This window comes from Antrostomus carolinensis, unplaced genomic scaffold (genome assembly GCF_000700745.2).
Source record: "Antrostomus carolinensis isolate BGI_N321 unplaced genomic scaffold, ASM70074v2 scaffold1873, whole genome shotgun sequence".
Lineage (NCBI taxonomy): Eukaryota > Metazoa > Chordata > Aves > Caprimulgiformes > Caprimulgidae > Antrostomus > Antrostomus carolinensis.
In genome coordinates this window covers 1-22,486 of record NW_010304247.1, presented here as the reverse complement: position 1 = coordinate 22,486, position 22,486 = coordinate 1, and the positions used below count along the sequence as shown (strand labels likewise).

The 22,486-nt window shown below is 36.5% G+C and overlaps 1 protein-coding gene across 1 annotated transcript; it reads right to left on the bottom strand.

The window, feature by feature from the left end:
• Positions 1-5,442: 5,442 nt before the first annotated feature.
• Positions 5,443-19,501, bottom strand: ANXA1 (annexin A1). Its single transcript, XM_010164358.1, has 12 exons — positions 19,427-19,501; positions 17,128-17,221; positions 16,257-16,351; positions 13,882-13,995; positions 13,189-13,279; positions 12,108-12,187; positions 11,099-11,155; positions 9,638-9,731; positions 8,923-9,018; positions 8,193-8,251; positions 7,199-7,321; positions 5,443-5,804 (listed from the first exon to the last, which is right to left on the bottom strand). The coding sequence occupies exons 1-12, from the start codon at positions 19,490-19,492 to the stop codon at positions 5,745-5,747; spliced, it is 1,029 nt and encodes a 342-aa protein (XP_010162660.1). The 5' UTR covers positions 19,493-19,501; the 3' UTR covers positions 5,443-5,744.
• Between the last annotated feature and the right edge of the window lie 2,985 nt (positions 19,502-22,486).

The following is a 22,486-nucleotide window of genomic DNA, read 5'->3' as shown; positions in this document are numbered from 1 at the left end:
TGCCCTTATTTGCTGAAATCTGCTGAATAATAATCTCTTAAACACATCTGCTCAGATCCTCCTGTGTATCACACAAGAGACAGAAAGACAAGCTGCAGGGTAGGTGAGTCTCTCTTTCAAGGGCAGGGTTTTGCAACTGCCCTTGAAAGCACCCATAAACATTTGGTACAGTTTTCAGGGGTTTTGTGTTGGGGGAGTTCTTTTAATATTCTATAATTATCTGTGAAATCTCTCTTTGTATTTCCCCTTAAGAATACATCAATACATCAGCTAGTCTTCGTTCATTTTCCCCCCTACCCTTTCCTTCTGAAACCAGAGCTTCGAAAAAACAAAAAAACCCAAAAAACTCGATACTGGAAAAAAAACCAACAAAAAAAAATTTCCATAATAAGCTCAGCTATTTTAGTTCTCATCGTTCTATCAGCCTGGAAAACAGTGCCCAGGTAAGGTCTTCACTTGTTTGCAACTAAATTTCTGCTGTAATGCATTTCCTTGTCCTCAACTTGCTCACAAGATGGCACCAGAGCTCACAGTTTTGGAAACACCATTCAGAAACTGGATACCTTTTTCTAACGTCCTGTAAATTTATTCTTTTTGTCAGGGCAAAGCTGAAAGGATCAGAAGAATGTTCACAGGAAAGAGAAACAGGAGAACTTGTCCAACTGATGCAGGAGATGGCTGATCAGAAAGTAGTAATAAGCTAAATGTGTCAAATTTAGCATTTCCTGTGCATTTTATCAAACAGTACTAAAAGAATTATTGCTATTTGAAGGAATCGTTTTCCAATACTTCCACTGTCCCATAAGAAAGCTTTTCCTGCCCTGCATTGCTGAAGATGAAGGCTGAGTCTTTAATTTGCAGGATTGCTTTGAATTTGTCCTCACAGTACTTCACAGAATCATAGAAAGGTACAGGTTGTAAAAGATCTTAAAGATCATCTAGTTCCAACCCCCCTGCCATAAGCAGGGACACCTTCCACTAGACCAGGTTGCTAAGAGCCCCATCCAACCTGGCCTTGAACACTTCCAGGGAGGAGGCAACCACAACTTTTCTGGGCAACCTGTACCAGTGTCTCACCACCCTCACAGGAAATAATTTCTTCCTAATATCTAATCTAAACCTACCCTCTTCCAGTTTAAAGCCATTAACCCTTGTTCTATCATGACCTGCCCTTGTAAAAAGTCCCTCCCCAGCCTTCCTGTGGGTCCCCTTCAGGTACTGGCAGGTCCCTATAAGGTCTCCCCGAAGCCTTCTCTTCTCCAGGCTGGACAGTCCCAAGTCTCAGCCTGTCCTCATAGGAGAGGTGCTCCAGCCCTCTTATCATCCTCTAGACTCACTCTAGTAAGTCCTGCTTATAGACTACAATTTACAATGATGAAAAAAATTCACATTTCAATTTTCTTGTTGTCTTTTTTGTGACCCCTTGGTCCCCTCCCTTCCCACCAATTTACATTAAAGCAGGGAAGCCTTCTTGTGAATTTCACCATGACCTTTTCTGTAACATATTTACTGACATTTCCTTTCCTCTTTATTTCATTCTTCACCTCCCTCTCATAAGCTTTACAATAGCTGGATGGCCATTCTCCATTAAGTAGAAGGTTACCATTCCTCAGATATCTTAGCTGAATGCAAAAAGCCCCACCCTACTGCAATTCTAATATACATCTTTCAAAAAAAAATCACATCTGACTGTATTCAACATATGACAGGCTACTTTCCTTCTATCCCCTGTTCATATTTGATTAAAGGCTTCTTTGTTTTTGTAGGCTGTTATGAATGACTTTTCCTGCCTCAGAAGAGGGTTTATAAAATTCATACATTGTGTTTCACTAAAATAGTGATGAAAATTTCAGTAAACTGACTATGCCCAAGCAAGCCTTCCTCCAAACAGTCTGAGTGAGTAATCTGCAGTTCTTTACAGTCTGACTTTGGTGTGGTGGACTTTCTGTGGGACTTCGAGATAAGTTTAGAAAGACTTGAAAATACCTGCTTATTTCCCCTTCTTTATTTTTCCTTGCATTGGTGCTTAATTTCTAACATTGATTAGGAAAACAGTTACAGAAAATGTGCAAACAACCCTCCTTGGTAGAAATCTGTGGACTTATGCCATGCTTGAAGCTCAACACAGCGAGAGGCATGTTATTGAATGGAGTCCTTATGGACTTATATTTCAAACTCCTTTGCAGTGATTTTATGTGACATTTTGCCCTTTGATAGGCAGAAAGATAAGAGCAAATAAGATCCAAATGACCTTTGTTTACTTGTTGACTGTGGTGACCCAGCTTCTCTTAACAATATCGTGACTAGAGTGACTTATACTTAGAGCTCCACTTGCATTGCTCTGTTGATTCTCTTACTAATTTGCACAGAAAATACTGCCTTATTAGTGCTGATTCATGTAGTTTTCTCTCTGTCTCCCCTTGATTGTGCAGCATGCCTCTTTAGGATAAGGACTGCCCTTTCTTAATGCCAGGAAACCACCTTGCCACTTAGGTGTTGCGACAACTAAATTTTTTTTTTTTTTTAGAAATATCCTCCCCTTCCACTCAAATCACCAAGGAGCCTTCTGGTATGAAACAGATGATGCAATCACTCTGTTGCACAAGTATTAACCTAAGTCTTATTTTTTTGCAATACTTGAAAAAGTTTCTGGACTATAATAGTTGGCTGTAAATTTTCCATTGAAATAAGGAGACATATAAATACATTATAACATAGAAGACACTTGTAAAATGATCATATGAGTAGAACTTTCTCAAAAAAAAAACCTTCTGTTTTTTTTTTTTTTTAAATGTGTGTGGGAGTAAGACACTTAGCGTACAGAAAGGGGTGCCTCTTAGAGAATGCCTAAGGGGGTTTAGCTGTCTTGCTGTGGTAGTAAACCTCTGACTCCTCATTGATACAACACTACACAGACCTCCACCAATACTTCCTATTCAAAAGCAGCAGTATTTGTATTTGTGGAAATAGACACAAAAAGAATTCAGTCAAAATGCACCTACTCTTGCCTCTAGCAAGGATGCACATAAAATACAGTAATAATTTCCCTCTGTTGCACAGCCTGCAAAACTTGTACTCAGATAATAACAATTTTTCTGTTAATAATACATTTGACTTCATACGACCCCCTCCTTTACTCTAAATTAAAATTATAGCTGCTCACTTTTTCACATTTTGAATTTGAATAGTTAGGCTGGACTCTCACAATGAACATGCTGCTGTTCAGCTCGTCTTGAACTCAGACAAAAAGAAAGAGACTACTTCAACAAATCTAAATTTTCAATCATTCCTCCAGTTTTAACTGGAAGTAATTTTTAAAAACCTGCTACAGGTTTTTTTTTGGTGGATTTTTTTAATCTTTTGGCTTCTCGGTGAACATATCTCTTGAAAACAGCTCTTGCCTATGCTGGTGTAATCAGATTCTTTCCCTTCACATAGCTACAGTGCCCCTCAATTTCACAATGACTGAAGTGTTAAAACAAGAGTTTCATGAAAAGGCCTAATAATCTACTGGCTATAGGTTAATTACTTACGACTTGTCCACTGAGTACAGGTTTGCTGGCTTTTTTTTGTTTCTGCAAGGGTCTGGCTAGCAACACAGGTAGTAAGTAAAAATCCATTCATTGAAGTTTCTTAATTTTTAATAGATTGTTACCCATGCCAAAGAGGTTAGCAAAGCATATATATTTTATATGCATGTAATCAAAACATACATGATTATAACCACAAGTTCAAAAGAAAACCACAGCTGCAACTAATCATACTCTTCTGTGAGAAAGAAAGTGAGGGTGTTATGGTAAATAATCAAGATGCCATCTTCATTTCTTATTCAGTAAAGTTAGGCTTTCCTTCCAATTAACTTTTACTGTCACAATCAGCCTTTCAACTCATCATTGTATGGACTAAAGGATTGGAAAGGAAATGCATATTAACCATTTTTCCCTGACATCTACCTCTTAAGAAAATGCATCTTTTGCTAGTCCCTTACTCAAAACATACAAGATGGTTTGGTTTTGTTTTCTCTGAAGCTTGTTATTTGACCAAACATAACCCTCAGCACATGATCTCTATGCATATGTCTGCTTGTTTGTTTTTCTGTTTAAATTGAAAATTATCATGTATATGTCCCATAAATTTCTCTGATCAGAACCTCTCTCTTCCACTTATCCTGTTAGGACAATAAGGATTACCAATAAAATAATGTTCTAGTGTGAAGTCCTCCATGGATGAAATCCTTCATGGCCTACATGTGAGTGTTCCTTTATGGTTGAACCTCCATGGACCACCTCTCCCTACTCTTCTCCTTGCTGATCTGGGTGTCTGAAGGTTTCTGCCTCCTTCCCTCCTCCTCTTTCCTCATGTTGTGGATGCTCTTTTTATTCAAGTAATGGTCTCTTGATGACCCTCCTACCTTGCCAAACCAGTTCTTCTCCTAACAAATATGGATGCAAAGACATGTTTCGCTATCGCTAATTGTCTCAGCCTGGTCTGGAGATAGGTCCACCTTGGAGCCAACAGAGCTTCTCAAAACTTCTCACAGGGGCCATCACAATAGCCCCTTCTCCCACTAACAAAAACAGCCCCCTTACACAAATGCAACACAACTATAGATCTTGGAAAGTAATTGGGGTAGATCAAAACTTGACCCTGTGGGAGGCACATGGGAATTTTCTCCAGCTCTAGCAATGCTGATGTTTCTTCTAGGATGTTTTCTCCTTTCCCGATACCTAATTCTGTTATCCTACACCATCCCAATATGAAGCAAAGGCCTGCAAAGTTTAACACAAATTAGCCAAGATCATCTTTGATTTCCCTATAATTTAGCATGGCATGGTTCAAATGAGTAATTGGAGGCCACCGTAACAAAGAACAGCAGTGTTTGCACAAGCTACAAACAAGTAATGCTTAATTTCACCAATGCACCTGATAGCTGTAATAATTCATTTGCACAGCTTCTAGCACAACCGGGACAGTATGAACTCTGTCCAAAATAGAAGTAGTGACTGGCTTTTTCACTTTGGAGATAACATATAAAAAAATTTATGCAACTCAACAGGGAAAAGATAAAAATCCTACTACATGAGCTATGAGAGTTTTTTCTTTTCTTTTTTTTCCCCCCTCCCCTCTATGGAGAGCACCTAAAAGTTTTATTTACTCTGGAATTTAAATTAAAAAGGTCAAGACAGATCTATCATTATTTTTTTATATATATTGTGAATTTTTTTAATAAGTTAACTTTATTTATTTTTCTTACATCTGGCTTACATAAACTGTAGCTGAAGTGAAATGGAAGGGTATAGGCTCAGCTATTCTGTGTGATACTGCTACACTTTTTTTTTATTATTTAAGTTATTTACTCATCTTTCTTTCATGCACTGTACACAAAAAACTGGAAATGCAGAAAAGCAACAAACAACATGCAAGGTTGCACATGAGTTAGTTAATTTTATTTTTAAAAATTTATTTGCTTTGCATAGATGAAAACGTTATCTTTTTCACTATTATTCAAGCAAATAGAACCTTGGAGGAATTCTTTTGACTTTGGATAAATGAAGGCAGCAAGAGATATTAATGCCATTCAGAATAAAGATACTAAAAAAATACAGTCTGAGTTATAGGTTTTCTAGGTAACACATATAGATTAAGTACTGCTCACTGTGTAAAGCCTGTATTCTTATAGATAGCTGAGGCAACTATAAACACCCCCAGCAACAGGGCTTGAGTGTATTGCAGGAACATGAAACTTAGTTATCACTTCCACATAAAGCCACCAGGATGTTTTCATAATCCCCTTTGAGTTCATCCTGTCAATTTAAGTAAAAAAAAAAATCACAACTGTTAGGATAATGGTCACAATGAAATAAATTTCAGTACCTATGCAATATACATGTACATCAGTCTTTCACCTAAATAAATTAATCACTTGATAATACATATGTGCCAGTCACAGACTGAGCTTTAACTGTGTACCCTCACTAAAGTTATTTGTATTACCTAGAAATAAACATATGCATTTCTAGAGTGCAGCAGAGGTAGACATGGACAATAAAAATTCTAGGAGGACTCATGCCATAAATAAAACAGTACGGAAGATTTCTATCACCCATGAGCTTAGGCCTTTTTTCAATAGTTAAAGTGAAAACATCTTTCCTGATCAGTGATGTCTAATGTTCATTAATATTAAAACACTAGACACGTATTTAGGATTGTCTCAAACACAAGCTAGCAGTACAGTGATATTTATACCACCATAGAATCGCTTATTCGGCTTGGAAAAAATAGTTACTATGCATTAAGTATACACTTTAATTATTATATGCCATATTTTCTCAAATTTTAATCTCCTTTGTAGAGTCATATGAATTGTTTAGTGTAGCCAAGCTATGCCTCAAGCCATTTGGACACAATCCTCACTTTGGAACGTGATGAGGTGATGTAATTACATGCCAAATTACAGATCACACACACTTGTGATGGTAAAATAAAAGTGATTTTGCCACCTAACTGAAAAAGTAGCAGACACCAATAAAAATATAAAAGGTATTTTGATACATGTAGAGAGTCTGTTTCTATTTCAATCATGGCTGGGTTTTTGGTTTGTTTTTTTTTTTTTTTTTTTTACTGTTGTCTACTAGTCTTCAGTCTTCACAAAGCTGCTTTGCAAGTTTAGTTTTCTTCAAGTCCCTCACTGGTTTAAATTTTCTGGAAAATACATAGGGTAGTCTGTTCCCTTTAAGAAGATATTTTTATTTAAGTCACCTGGAAAGCAGGCCAAATACATATCAAGTTAACAAGGTATTTGCAGGAGTATCTCAAATGTTAAAAACTATAGCTAGTTGCATCAAATATCTCCCATAGAGATGTCAGTGCAATCACTTCCATTCCCCTGCCGATGTACTTTATGTCTGCCCAAGCACAGGAATGTGGGAATACTGTAGTCACCATACAACTCTTCGCTTCTACTGTAAGAAAATATCTTGTGACACGTACCACTACTAACAAATTACTAAAGTTTTCGTGACAAAAACATTGAATTAGGTCTACCAGCATGTGGATCATTGGTAATATGAGTTACTTAGCTACAGTGACTTACTCAGGATGAACTGGTGACTGAGGATAAGAAGGCTTAACAAACCCTTAGTGAACTTCCAATATTCGATTGGTTTGCATTTCATACGTCATCTGCGAGAAAACATACCATAATGGCTTGGCGGAGAGAAATGCCATAGAGCTTTTTGTAATAACCTTTGATCTCATTCATATCCACTTCATGGCGTGAAACCATGATTCTGATGAGGTTTTTATGCCGCGTCCCAGAGCCCTGTTAAAGGAGGGGGGGGGGGGGGGGGGAAGTAAAAAGAAAAAAGATAAAAAGAAAGGTTATTTATGTTATTGAAACTTCTCAAAGCAAGGTGTTGTGTGTTAATCCATCAGATTTATTTGCAAGTGTACAGAGCCCACATCCTATTCCCTTAACTTCTCTCATGAGGGAGTCCTCTTATATCCTCCTTCTGTTCCCTGTGAGCACAAATAACTTTTGATAGGCTACCTCCACTCCTGTATTTCCTTTTTATGCATTTCTTTTAACTGTTTCCTAAAAAAAGTCATAGCCTTCAATGTGCTTGCTAGACACCAGAGACAACCTAGACTTCACTGCCTTTTAAAATTATTTTTTAAGACTGTAATGACCTGTATTTTCATAATGATTCACTCAATTTTTCACATACTGCTCCTAACTAAATCACAGGAGCTATGAAAATACTTGTATACTAGACTGTCTCAGGATCTTCAGCTGCTTCACTCAATTCAGGTTTCAAATTTGCCCAAAGGACCATGGATGTCTTGTCAAAGATGAGGCTTCTACAAGGTATTTGTCCAGATCTGTAATTGCTATCCTATTTATTCTTCACTAATATTTTTATGGTTTCATAAATAAGAAAATTTCCAGTTAGCTTTCTTTCAGTGTCTAGAATAAAAGATGTATGTGTGGATAGACAGATGCCTTCCTGAACACGCTAGAGCAAACACAGCTCCTCCTATGGAAAGACAGTCAAAGATTTCAAAGAAAAAAATAGTACTTTTTTTTTTTTTTTTTTTTTTTTACACAAAGGACTTCAAGAGCTCTAGCTAGCTTGTGATTTTTCCACTTACAAAGCATCCCATGTTTACAAAGAGTTCTTTCTTTGGATTACCTTCATAGCCAAGTGGAGTTTTTCAGCAAAGAAAGCTGGCTTGCTTGTGGCACACTTCACTGTAATGAAACAATGAGATAATGTAATATCTGTTATACATGGAACAAGTAACAAGATGCAAGAGTTTGGAGAGAATACTCTTTAAATGCAGTCTCAGTGTTCTTACCAGCATATCCTATTTATCTACTTCTTTGTTACATGTCTTCCAAATATGGAAGAAGCATCATTTCCTTTCCTCTGTCTATTCAGAAAGCAGTTCAGTCAGGGGAAAATAGTTACTGCTCTCTAGTTTTCTACCACAGAATTAAGAAAAATGTTGAAGTTCCCAAGGAGAAAAATATGAAAGCATTTGTGCCTTCTACAGCAGAGCTGGAGGTTATGATCTGATGCTTTGTGAACACCTATTGTGCCTTGTTTGATAGGTCTTTTTGGCTTACTGACTTCCTGTAAAGATCTTCCTACACTGATGACATAACTGTTCTCCTTAAAATACCTTTCTGCATATCAAGAGAGGTATTTCTACTTATACATCAACTCTAACTGACTTCAAATAGCTCAATTAATTCACTATGTTTGGAGTAGATTTTCTGAAGTCTTACTTAGCAAGTTTCTCAGTGAAGCAGGGTAAGCCCAGAATGGCTTCCTATCAGAGCTAGTATGACAGAAGTTAAGAAGTAGGTTTTCATATTGTCAGTACATATACTAGGTTACCATCTGCAGAACCACTTACCAAGGGCAGTCAGGCAGTTTTCAATATCACCTTTCAGTTCCAAATCCAGTACCTTATTCATGTCATGCTTGCTATATTTGGTGTACTTCTGAAAGACTAAATAAGGGAAGAAAACTCAGTGAATAGTGATGAAAATACAGTATTCTTCCTGCACTGCCTCTGCCTTATTTTGCCCTCACCACTGCAGCAGTGCACATGGATGACTGTAGGCCTTCTTTCTCATTTTCTTTATCCAGCACAGTGTAAAAAGCAGTGTTACTGCATGGCTGGTGGAGTCAGCACAAGGCATGGGACTTTGTTAGAATGGTAGTGTTCATGTTCTCATTGATAGGGACAGAGATGGTCCAATGACACCACTGGAGCCTGGGACATTAGGTAATATCCTTCAACCCAGAGGAAACTGGCTGAGGAGCAAAACCATGTTGGGGAGCATTCAGAATCCCTGACCTACCTATCCCTTGGCCTTGTGATCACTAGCTATGTGAGACTTCATGGTAACATTTTTGTTAACAACCTCAATGATATTGCTTATCAATGATAAAGAAAGAACAGCCCAGTTGCCAACCGCATGCTTTATCAGCAAGCATATATCCAATTACAAAGACCTATGTAGAATTCAGAGTCACATCTTGGTAATCTGTATCTTCTCTGAGTTCATGAGCAGCCCATATTCAAACTACAGTTCCTGTGAAGCCCAGCATTTCATCCAACCTACCCCTTCGGAGATGTTGGTAGCTTCTTGTAGTAAGAACAGTAACAAAAACATTAATATCTGTTCCTTTCCTTCTCTCTCCTGCTTCATACAAGGCCTGTCATAAAGAAAATAAAGTAGTAAAGTTAAAATCAGTATGGTAAAACCCAAACAGAAATGCTGTACTTCTGATGCTACCAGCCAAAACTTGGCCATTGCTTGTCAGCAATGAACTGTAGCCCTCAACACAATCCATAACAAAAATTGACACAATCTCAAACTAACTCTAGCTATATCAAGTAATACTTAATACTTCCATCACATCATAATAGTACCTAGAGAACACTATGCAGCTACAAAATGTATTTTCAAACATTTTACAATCACTATCTAGCTCTTCTGAGTATATTACACTCTTGAATGAAGATATTTTTCATATATCATTATATGCCTAGAGTCTGCATGAGAATTTAGGACTGGTAAGCTTTCTTCAGATAAACAAAATTAGCTCTGATACTAACTGGAAAAATTTGAAGGAGCAGCCTGCATACCAAGTACTCCTTGTCTTTCCATAAGCTACTTTAATGGAAAGTTAGAACCAAATTAGTCTCCTTCATTTTCCTCACCTCAAGCCTCTCTAGAAGTAATAATTAAAGATCACACAGCAGCAAAGAAGATTTAACAACAGTCTCTCTGCACCAAGAGAAATAGTATTGAACTTTTGATCTTAGAAAGAGTATTAATTTACTGATCTTTCATTTATAGGACTGATGAGAAAACTAAACTCCTTATGTAGTTGCAATAAAAGCTCAATGGCCTTTTCTTTGTTGGATTTTTAAAAATCAATTGAAAGTCAATCTACATTTAAATTGTAACACTGGTATAAGCTTTTACAGATGAAAACTCAGGAAAGACTGCTAAGATTTACCAAAATTTTAGCAAAAATAGTCACACTAATGATGGAAAAATAAGGGAAAGATCAGTTGCTTATTTCAGAATTATTCAGAAAATGACCGTGAAGTTTGATGACCAAATAAGCTTGAAAGGTTTATCACTGTAAAGCAATAACTATAGCTAGCATACTGCAGAGTTCACACTCGTCAAGGTATGGTAGCTGGTTCTGCACCTACTTGAGCACATCCCTGTCTTTCAATTCAAGAACTGTGTTATAAACAGAGGAAGATTGTGACTCATTTCTCCCATTGTTGACATCTACTTCAAACTGTCTGCATGTTCTACAAGAACTAGGTCTTACAGAAATTTTTCTGAATCTAGATATTAGGGTGAAGATTTAATATCCTTCAGATAGTGAAGGTTACATGAACTTTGTAAAATACTATCCCCTCAGAGAAGATTGCTGTATAACAGATAAATCTCTGTTAGGTCTGCAAAGCAAAAGATTCAGACAGAACATTTGCAGCCACAGTTTGTAGTCTCAAGTAAGTCAGCTAAAGAAGGTCTGCAGATTACAAAGTATGATCTTACCCTGGCATCATTGTCAGCAAGCTCATCATTCACATAAGAATCTTCACATCGGTCAGCCTACATGAATAAATAAAAAAATAAAATTCCACTGGTACTCACAATCATCCTGTTCACCAAAACTCAGGATTTTAGAGTTCTGCCCTATCATTCTCATATATAACTTAATATATAATTGCAGATAGATACAGTTATGTCAATTGTTCTGTGCATAAAGCTGTTGTATTTGTTATCAATCACAGTTCACATTTCTAAGGCCATCAGCAACCTATTTCTGAAGTCCTGCATTATAATCCATAGGAAATACTGTTTCTTAATGTGAAGTTACAGGCTCAGAAGCTGGGATTTTCTCCCTGATGACCATTCAATAGAGCCCTTTCAAGTTGGTTTGAAATCAAAAACTGAAAATCCAAATGATGCACATGGATATATATAAAAAAATAATCCCGCATTCATGTGTAAACTTCATATACATGTACTCAACAGTCAAGGAATCAAGTCTTTATGCATTTTAAAAGTGTCCTTTTATTGAGCAGCTGCAGTGTTTAAACTCATCTGCTTTTGAACATAAATTCGCAAAATACTTTGTACACTTGTTAGGTTCTTTCCACTCTCCCACCACCTAACTACCAGAAATATATCTTAACAGCAAGTAAAAGGGTTTATTTCTCTAATTGTAAGCATTTCTTCTTTTTCTATTTCTATTCAATTGACATAACATCGTCCTGTTGGTTTTTTCAAGTGCTTACAGAAGTTACCACAAAAAAATTTCTTAAAATCGTAACTGATAAAAATAAATGTCACTGTTTTTCAAAACATATTTGAAATAAAATCTCATTATAGCTTGTTTAAGAACCATTTCATACAGTCTAACATATATAAATAAAAATAATGCAAGGCAATAATTATTACCTAAATCCTTATTTATTGTATGTCTTTTTTTAAAATTGTCTTGACAATATGATTTTTTTAGTATGGGTATTGTAATTCAAAGTATTTAAGCACAGTATACCTTGGCTAGAGCAACCAAAGCCTTCTGAAAGTCTCCAGATGTATCAGAGATAATATCTTGTGTCAGGTCTCTCTTCAGCACTGAAATAAAGAGAAAACAGATTTGTATTTTGTTTCAAAGTTGTCAGCCAGGTTGACTAGATGATCTTTAAAGCTCCCTTCCAACCTAAACCATTCTAAAATTCTGGGATTTTTTTTAGCCTTTTTTTTAACTTCCCACTTAAATATGCCTACTAGAAATGCAGTTTTCTTACTTTCTCTCATTTAGCTTTTAGAGAAGGGGTATATTTGTAACATGTCCTCTAACCCCTGAAATGTGCTGTGAAATTGGAGGCTAAACCTAAAATCTGCTAAAAAGGTCTTGTGGGTCGCATTGTCTCAGGCTCTTGCTTGTAAAATATTAAAAAAAAGCTTGAAACTTTTTCTGAGACATTTGTCCTTCATTTTTATTCCTGGTTGTTCTTAGCAGGACTAAACTCAACCACAAAATACTTCCAAAAAATCAAGCTACTAGTTTGTGCTTCTAACTGAGACTATCTGAATGGAAATCTCTTGGAAAAGTTAGCCCATAACCTCAGAAAACATTATTTGATTAAACAACACTGACTGACTGGAGTAAACTCTACACATATGAGAGATACCACACTACGTCTTAGCTACCTCTTCAAAGGTTGTCCCCCTTTAGTTCACTGTTTGCTCCTCCTGCTAATGTTATCTGTGTTGCTAACTCAACAAGCTTTTTTTCCAAGTCTAGTGAGATCTTAAGAGGTCAGCCAAGGCTTAATTACAAAAGAAGAAAAGTAGCTGGGTTTTTCTTGCATCCTAGAAAGCATCTAAATCCATGGCCCATTCCATGAGACATCTGCAGTCCTGGCAGCAATGATGTGCCTTTTCCATCTGTCTTGGGATCTATGTAGTATAGAAAAAAATAGTATGACCCTGCAACTCTTTCAATGTTATATGAAGCTTCACTTGCCTTCTACAGTGTCATCTCAGCTTCTCACATTGAGAAATGGGCATGTGACTGTAATGTGTCTGCTATAGAGTTATACCATTAATCCTTCTTTCTTGCTCTGAATTACCTTCTTTGTAGTATCTGCTGGCTTCTCTGATCTCTCTGTTGTTTCTTGAGACCAGAATCTCAATTAAGGTATCTTCATCAGTTCCAAGCCCCTGAAAAAATGGTTGAATTTTTAGAAATGTTATTTGATACAACAAACTTGAAATTTAGAAGACCAGAAATAAGATGAAAATCATGGATTTGGCTTTGAAGGCCCTATGTGGAACAAGAAAGAAAAATGAAGAACACATTCCATACAATAGTGTTATTTCAGCTCTTTTGGAATTAATTTTTTATCAGACCTAATATCAGTGGTACCCAGAAGAAGTGCTGAAGGGACCATGCAGCGCACTTAAAAGACAGGAATGTAACATTTATGAAGAAAAATAACCTCTTCACTTTTTGTTTTCTTTTACATAAACATGTATGTAAACACCAGTGCTTCCTAACACTACATCAGCAACCAGTTTTCAGGAGGCAGAAAGAGTGCGTTCGCACAAAAGAACACAATTTGCAGCCAGTCTCCTCCAACTCTGAAGTTCAGCGGAGATTGCTGGGTCTTGTTCTCAGAACATGGATTACCAGTATAGATTTATTTTAAAAATGGGGCTAAAATGAAGACAACACACAAGCTTTGAAATCCAAATCCAGTTTCACAGCTCTGATAATTATTTACGCTATTTATGGAAGTTTTTCTCAGAAGATTTAGTCTTACCTTCATAGAAGCTCTTAACTCTTCAGCATCAAATTGAGCTGGAGTTTTAAGAAGAGCCACAACCACATCTTCCAGGTGGCTTTTCAGAACTTTTTTCAAGGCTTCTTCCAGACTCTGTGGTAAGAAGAATAAGAAGCACTCTAAGCTAGTGAATGGTAAAAAGCTCATGTTCACTTACAGGCTAAAAAGTAATTCTGATCTCTGGTGAACCTTACTCTATATCATTCCTTTAGCTACTGGAAAGAATTATTAAGCTCTGCTTGGGATTTTTAATTTGTCTTCTTTACGTTAATCAAAGTGTCAGGGTTTTATAATAAGTATTCAGGAGTGCTTTCACACATTGCAGTTCAGCCATTCACCCATTTATGGTATCAGAAACAGACCCAAAATAGGCTGCTTGTTTTTTAAGACAAGGTAATATAATATTGCTGCTATGATTGTAACTGAGTTGCGTATGTGGACAACATTTTAATTCATCCATTTATTGTATATAGGAAACAGAATTTGCAGTGGAAACTCTGTGAACATACAGTAATATCGCCTTACACAAAACTGCAAGTTCTCAAGTTAAGATTTGGGTTATATTCTAAATTAAGGGGTTTTTTTAAAAAAAAAAAATAAATATGATTTATTCTACCTCCTATCTGGAAATGCTCTGTGTTGTTATATGAAAAGTTACAGCCTTGTTCTCCACCAAGTGTCAAGGCTGTGGCTGTAAGAGTGAGGTCAACCTGCTTTGTCAGGATACCTAATCCAATGAGATTATTTCAGAAGAAAGCACTATGTCCATAGTTAGTTCTGTTCTGCTTTTGGTAGTGCACCAAGAACAAGGATAATAATCTAACAACATTAGTTTCCTCATGGTTTTGAAGTTATGTTTTAATTTAGTCCTTAAAAAATATAACTGCAAGGCTGAAGCTTCCTCTGAGAGGGGAGAGGGCTCTGAAAATCACAGAGGTTTCCTGAACAGAAACAGGAAATCTAGTCTAAAATGAGATATTAAAATTATTTTCTAAGTTGGCTGTTAAAAATTACATTTTGAGTTACAAAGCAGAATCACTTTCCAAGGAGCATATGCTCAGCCACACTGGTATGTCAACTGTGCAATTGTAATTTCACTTTAGAGTTCAACTGGAGAAAATTTGTTATAGAGAAAAGTAAGAGCAATTAAAACCTTCTCCAGAAACATGCAGTGATTTCCAAACTTCTCAGTTCCAGGGACTAGCAGTTTTACCTCTGTTAGAACACTGTCCCCTGTACACCTATCCCCATACCAGTGTTAGTATACTTGTGGAGTATCATTATGGTCCTACAACTTTTCTATCCTATTTACTATTTTATCTGAACTTCTATACTCAGAGAGATACCTTCCATACCTTTCTGCATTTCTCCCTTTCTCTGAGCAGATTGTCTCCCAGGTTGTCCTGGTTTTGCTATGATAGAGTTAATTTTCTTCTTAGTAATTAGAATAGCTTTTATTTTTTTTTTGTTTCAGTGTAAGACTTCTTATGAGAGGAATGTTGATAAAAGTACTAATGTTATTAGTTGCTGCTGGAGCTCAAGGCCACCATGTTTGGCTGGTTCACAGCTGCGTTAGGACTGGGAGGGAGAAGCGCAGTGAATAGCAAAACCCCAAAATTGACATTTGGATGTGCCAATGAGATATTCCATATCATATTTTGTCATGTTTAGTATATTAACCGGGGCTGACCAGAAAGGGGGGAATTCTCTTGGGAATCACTTGGGCTCACTTTTCTGGGATTGTGATTTCAGTTTTGGGGTTACTTTTCGCTCCTCCAGGATCATTATCAGCGGGTGATGAGCAATTGTACTCTTCATTCCTCATAGATATACACATATATAATTTTTATCATTATTACTCTTATTATTATTATTTTATTTCTACTCTAATTATTAAATTGTTCTTATCTCAACCTGTAAGTCTTCTCACCTTTACCTCTCCAATTCTCTCCTCAGTTCCCTAGGTCGCAGTGGAAGTGGGTGGGGGGGAACTGCAAAGTGGCTGTGCCTTATTTGACTGCCAGCTAAGTTAAACTATCACACAGGTGACAGTGAAATCTCTGCATTCCCAGCAATTTAGTGATTTAAAGGATCTCTAGGGCATTAAAAAAGCTGGAAAGCCAGAAATTCAAAATTTTTCTTTCAATTTCAAAATAGTGTCCATTGTATTCAAAGGCTTAGCACTGGCAATATAGTTGCAGGATATTATCATTCTCTCATGGTTTTCACAATCTACAGAAAGCAGAAGACTGTAACTTTTTATTCTACAAAGCTAAAGCTGTATGTACTATCTGAACCAGGAGCAATAGTGATAATCTGGGTACAATTTTAAGCTTGACTTGAACATACTTTACCTTTCCTTTAGCCTGCTGATAGGCAGCTTTGATCTGCTGACGCTGAGCATTTGTTCTTTTAGTCAAGATGTCAATGATGGTGGCTTCATCTACACCTATGAGTCATCAAACAAAAACATGTCTAATATACTGGAAATATTATAGTGGTCTCTAGTGCATTTTTTAGTCAAATAATAATTTTTACATTTTATTATTTCTTTTATGACATATTTTGATTTCTAGACACACTGAGGTTTAAAAAAACCTGTAATCATCAACTGACTTTCAATTAGTGATGTAGGGAAGAATCCAAATAAATAGATTCCCATAAAACACAGAAACCTATGTTGCTACAATTTCATAACAAGTCTTAAAGTATTCTGAGTGCAGAACTTACACTACAGAATAAATAAATAAATAAAGGAAATAATTAGACAGCATAATCATTTAACCTCAATAAGTCAAACTGAAAAAGGTTTCAAAGTACAGACAAAGTGCTAAATGTGATTTTAGTTAAAAGAGAGAAGTGCAAAAGAAGGTCATACTACATTATTAGCATATTCACTGCCTGTTGCAGGAATTTTATGGAAATCAAATAAAAAAGTATTAGTATGGTATGTTATATTATTTTTTTTATTTTCTAGAAAGTAAATTTTTTACAACCTTTCCTTCAACATATTCCTGAACTTAAGGTCTGAAATTGTAGTACATCAGGATAGCAAAGACTTGAGATCCTTCACAAAGTGGCATAATCCAATGTATTACCAAGCTTTCAAAATCAGAGGCACCTCTCCTGCTTGCCTTTGCCTCTCACTTTGTCATTGTATTCAGTGCTACTCTCAAAATTTCCTAAGCAAGAGTCCTGATGTAGCAGGTTAAATACTCCTCTTACCCTTTACAGTAATAGCTTTGTCCAAAGCAACAACATCAGCTGACGGATCAAAGTTAGGATATGACTGTACTCCAGGGCCACCTTTTGAACTTTTCTAAAGAAGGGGGGGAAAAAAAAATCAAATTAAAAAAAAAAAAATTGCTTATTCCAAAAAATATTTTTGCATAGAAGCAATTTTAGATGCCTGAATAAACCACGTATTTGAGAGTACATATTACAGGACTATCAAGGAACACATAAATTTCGTAACTACAGAGAATTAAACAAACTCAGTAATGGATATGCGTTTGTACTTTCAAACCTTTTATATTAAACAGAAAGTACTTCATGTATTATTTTAGGCACCTGAAGACCTGTTTCTCAGAGTAAGTTGGATTCTACAGGAAAATACTTCTTAGCTGTCATGTTAGGAAATTTTGTCCAACTTTTACAGGCTCTAAAACCATAATTAAATCCTGTAGGCACTGACAGAAAAGTGCTACTAATTTTCTTACTCATCTTATGCAAATTGACTGCACATCACATTAAGAGATTATTCAGCTGACTCATATATAAGGCTACGAGCACTTCTTGCATGCAAGATCTTGGAGAAGAGTTCAAGTCTAACCCTACAAGGAAGTGGAGAACTGTTACCCAGCTTCCTTGAAACTTGAGACGTAAGCCACACTTTCTTCACAGGCATTATCTATGGGCTGCCTTTGGTGAATCCACTCCTAGATGGGCACTCCCTAGTCAATGTCTAAAGTGCCTGGGAATAACTAGGGATGACGAATTCCACTACATGATATATTACATGGCTTGGCCTAAGTCAGCAACATGACAAATCAAGTTACCAGTAGAGCCTACAATACAACAGCACTACCTACCTATGCCTTCTTTACTGTCTTTTACAGAAGCTACAAAATGCCCCAAGATTCTCGAATGAAATATTTATATAAAATTCCCCTTAGTATAATAAATGGTAAGATTTTTTATTTTAAAAAGCCTCCAGTAGTTTATCTAAACTTTTTCAGAATCCCCTATATTCTTTGTCACGTTTCAACAACTCACTATTTTAATTTTTTTTAAATCCTTTGTTGCTAAAGCTAAATAGCACAAGACTAATGACAAGGTCTTATGGATACTTGTTTTACATACTGCATTCTTTATTGAATTTTATACACTTCTAACATCTGATAATTAAATATTCAACCTCCTACGCAATTATATCTCTAAGAGTTGTACGAGAGCAGAGGAACTGCATACCTAAAGCAGTCTTCCATACTTCTGAAAAAATCATTGTGACTTGCATGATAACCCAACAGGGGAATGGGACTAGCTTGCTGCCTGTTTCCCATGCACATCACTTTAGTCTTTGTGTACTGGTTTCCATGACAAACTTATCTACTAACAATAAAAAACTGTCTGTAACCAACACAACCAGAATTACTCAGGACCCCAGGAACGCAAGGGTGATGGGATAGTGGTTTGTGCACAAAATGTTGTGGAATCAAAATTACAAAATCCACAAAGGTCTAGAGTAGAAAACTGTTTATTGAAATTTCTCCACTATGTTCAGGTTTTTTTCAAGATGAAAGTTCTTTCAGAACCTCCTGTGACTTCACACTATGTTGCTTTACCTTTACTGACAGTCATTTCAGTATCTTAATCAACTTAATTATCACAAAGCCTCTCTGTGTCAGCCTAGTGCAATAAATTCTGACTTCTCACCACCTGTCCTGGTTTCAGCCTCCCTTCTATCAGTATCAGTAATGATCCTCTGAGACATTTTATTAAATACTGTGACTTTTTCCACCATAAACACAACATATTATATGAAAACTAGGACATACACTAGTGACTTTAGTTCCCCCTTTACATTCCTGGGCTCCACCTCATGGCTTCCTGTACCTCAGTATAGAGTCTCTGTTTTTCTCATGTATTTCATCTGAAGATGCTCTTACACATCCACATGCTTGTGGATCAGATTATTGCTTTAAAGAGGATGACCTGAGTGAGTCAGTGATTGGCCACTGGGAATTGCAGTTTCATTATAGTAACTAGTTCTTCCTAGGAGCTGATAACCAGACTGATATGTGAAAAGAGTAATTCTTCACCTGATAGCAGACTTACTAGCTTATTAAATTATATTAGATAATATGCTGCAATAAAATTTGATTCCAGTTCTAATCAGCTAGAGTTTTGTCATTGGCTTTTCTCTCTTTGAGTATATGAAAGTCTTTTGGTGGCTTATGCCTTTAAATCACTTCTAAAATTACTTGAAAACAAGCATGATGCTCCCAAAAGGTGTAATACTTACAATACATTCCTGTTCCTGATTTTCCATGAACCATGCCTGTTTCAGAAATTCTGATACCATAGCCATGTTGACAGAGTTTCTGGGAAGAGATGCATCAAGTTACAAACCATTTTTCGTCAAGTTACAGACCATTTTTCACCATTTTCAGCACCAGTGCAGTTCAAGGTTTCCTACTCTCAAAACCTTTTCTCTTGAACTACGTTATGCAGAGATTAGTTTCCCAAGCAGTAATTGGCCTGTGCTATTGGAAGCGGGTAACTCTTGATTATGTTTGGCAGGCGACACAATGCACCACAATTCCTTGCTCACCCCTACACCCTTAGATACTTGCATAAGTTTTTAGATTAGAAATAGAAGAGTAAGCTAGTTGGACTATTTGCTTATTTACTATGGCAATACCTACACATTAGCATTGACTTACAAAAGGAAGTTAACAGAAACAAATTAAAGTCTCTCTTTCCCCATTAGTTAAGATATCAGCTATGCCCATTTAGCTTACTAAATATTTGATTGTGTTCTAATTCAGTGGTAAACAAGTATTCTTATCTGATCATTTACTAAAGTTGGAGCTCTTTTGAGTTATGTTAAGATAAAAGATATTCCCTTGTTAAATATATTCTCATGATTTTTTTTCCATTAACCGCATCCTTAGGAAGACAAATAAAATCAGACAGCTTCACCTACACCATTCCATATTTATTTCATATTTCCTCTAATTTCTACAAAAGGATAGAGCATTACCCATCTAAGAAGGGAAAACAAGCAATTTTTGCTTTTTACCATTCAAAATGAAAATCAGTCCAGCTTTTCCAAAAGATACTATGCAGAATGGGAAGAAAAAGACCAATGGTGTTATTTGACATTGAGCACCCAAAAATAATTAAAGCATTGCATCATAACAACTTTGGTGTGAGCAATATTCTGTTTGCTAACAGAAATAATGAGGGAACAAAAAGAAGAAATTAATATTTTATCAAATAAAGTATTTTTGGTCTGCTCAAAATAGATGTTATTTCTTTTTCAAAGCACACTTTCATAACAAATTCTAGGGAAGGCTTGGGTTTAAAGCTTACATGTAAACAATAAACCAAAAATAATGTTGAAAATGGAGTGCCTTCGAGTCTAGTGTGAAGAGATAAGATGCTATTTGTGGTCTTGGGGTACAGATCATATAACATAGATCATACACACGAGTATAAAATATGACATTTCTTATACTGTAAACGCACTTGCCTTTCTTATGCCCTGTGTCCCATAGGAAGGGCAAAAAGTAGACATTTAAAGTGACACAAATCTAGGACCAAGCAGTGTAGCTGCATCCCAGCTGCTTTTTTCACTCATAGCAAAACTGTAAAACTCATTTCCACAATTATACTTCCATATTAATCTGCCAAGAAAGCAGCAGCTATCTCCCACGGCCCTCCTCTAGCCCTCCAGCCCAGCTCCATCCTTCCCATCCCTCTCCAAGGCAGCAGCCACCTACACTCCCCCTTCGTCAGAAAACTCCTGCTTTTGTACCCTTCCTTCAGCCATGAAGTCACAAAATTCAGCTCTGCCTGTGCTGCTAGAAAAACTGAAACTGACTCCGAATCTGTATTTATATGTTTCTTAGAGTAGGTCTCATCTGGGTAAATAATGGTCAGAATGTTGTGTAAGTTGTAAGGATCAACTTTTATGCATCTGTCATTTACTGAGGATAGAATACTTATGTTGCTATTAAAAGCAGTATTTTATCAAACTGCTATAATGACTCATGTACCTTTCTTCTATTGACAGTAGTAGCATATAGGGCTGGATGAAGTGCTATAGTTTCCAAAGTTCTGCTGCATTTTATAATATACTAGGTACACTGAGTCACCAACAGTGACATGTACAGGTATGTCTGTTGACTAATAGATTCACAGAATGTACAATCATTTAAAACTAAGAGACAAAATTCAGTCTCACAACACCAGATCTGAGATGAGGTAGGACCATAACACAGTTTTGGTTGATAGTGTAACACTTCTCAGGATTAAAACTGGTAGAGCTGGCTTCAGGGAGAACTGCTAACATCTCCACCTCCCCCACCCATTTTAGAGGTTTTACTGTTCTGGGGTATGACTGGAGCAGAAGACTGCTAGTCTACACTAAATGCAGTTTATTAAGCCTCTAAACATTTATGTCTATTCTAATTTAAATTAGAGATACAGTAAAAGAATTCTGTGCCTTAAAAACTTAAGTCTTTTTTTTTTTTCCCTCCTTTTTAAGTAAAGACACTTTGGCCAGCAGATGCATCTGTTTCCATCTAGCAAACAAATAATGTAATTTTAATAGAAGTCAAAGTAGGCAATGGCTCTTGAGAAGGGGATAAAGACCTTACTCTGATTGAAAGTTAGACTCAGAAAGTTAAGAAACCACCTTACATGTACAAATGTTTGCCTGCTTCATAAGAAACTATGGCTAATAACAAAAAAGAAGACTGGAATCTAGTAAGACAGCCAGCCCCTTGACACAGTGGAGGTCTTTCCCAATGCTTTGATTCACATCACTCTAAAATGCAAACTGTTCTTGTAAACAATACCTAGAGCCAGGAGGGATAAATTCAGTCAAAATATTATTTTAATTTAGTAAGAATTCACTTCCCAAACCAGAAAGTGTAGACATCCCATTTAAAAGGAAAGAAGATCAATAACTTAACGTTTCTCAGTTTGAAAAATATTGTAATTTTTAAGCATCCTAATTAGAATGATCAACATTGCAACTGGAATGAAAAAGCAAACAGAGATCCAGATGGAAAGTCCTAACTGTTACTTCACAAGAAAAACTGCAATGTTGCTTTCTATCTGTCTCCCAGTCCACAGAAGATTCACAGAATCACAAAATGGCAGGGATTGGAAGGGACCTCTGGAGATCGTGTAGCCCAATCCCCCTGCCAGAGCAGGAATACCTACAGTAGGTCACACAGGAACGTGTCCAGGGGGGTTCTGAATGTCTCCAGAGAATGAGACTCCACAACCTCTCTGGGCGGCTTGTTCCTGTGTCCTGTCACCCCCACAGTGAAAAAGTTTTTCCTTATGT

Coding starts and splice junctions, on each gene's coding strand:
- ANXA1 (XM_010164358.1), bottom strand. CDS start 19,492: ATGGCTATGGTATCAGAATTTCTGAAACAGGCATGGTTCATGGAAAAT. Junction 16,352..17,127: donor CAAAGCTATTACTGTAAAGG/GTAAGAGGAGTA, acceptor GATGACTCATAG/GTGTAGATGAAGCCACCATC. Junction 9,019..9,637: donor CTACCAACATCTCCGAAGGG/GTAGGTTGGATG, acceptor TCCCTTATTTAG/TCTTTCAGAAGTACACCAAA.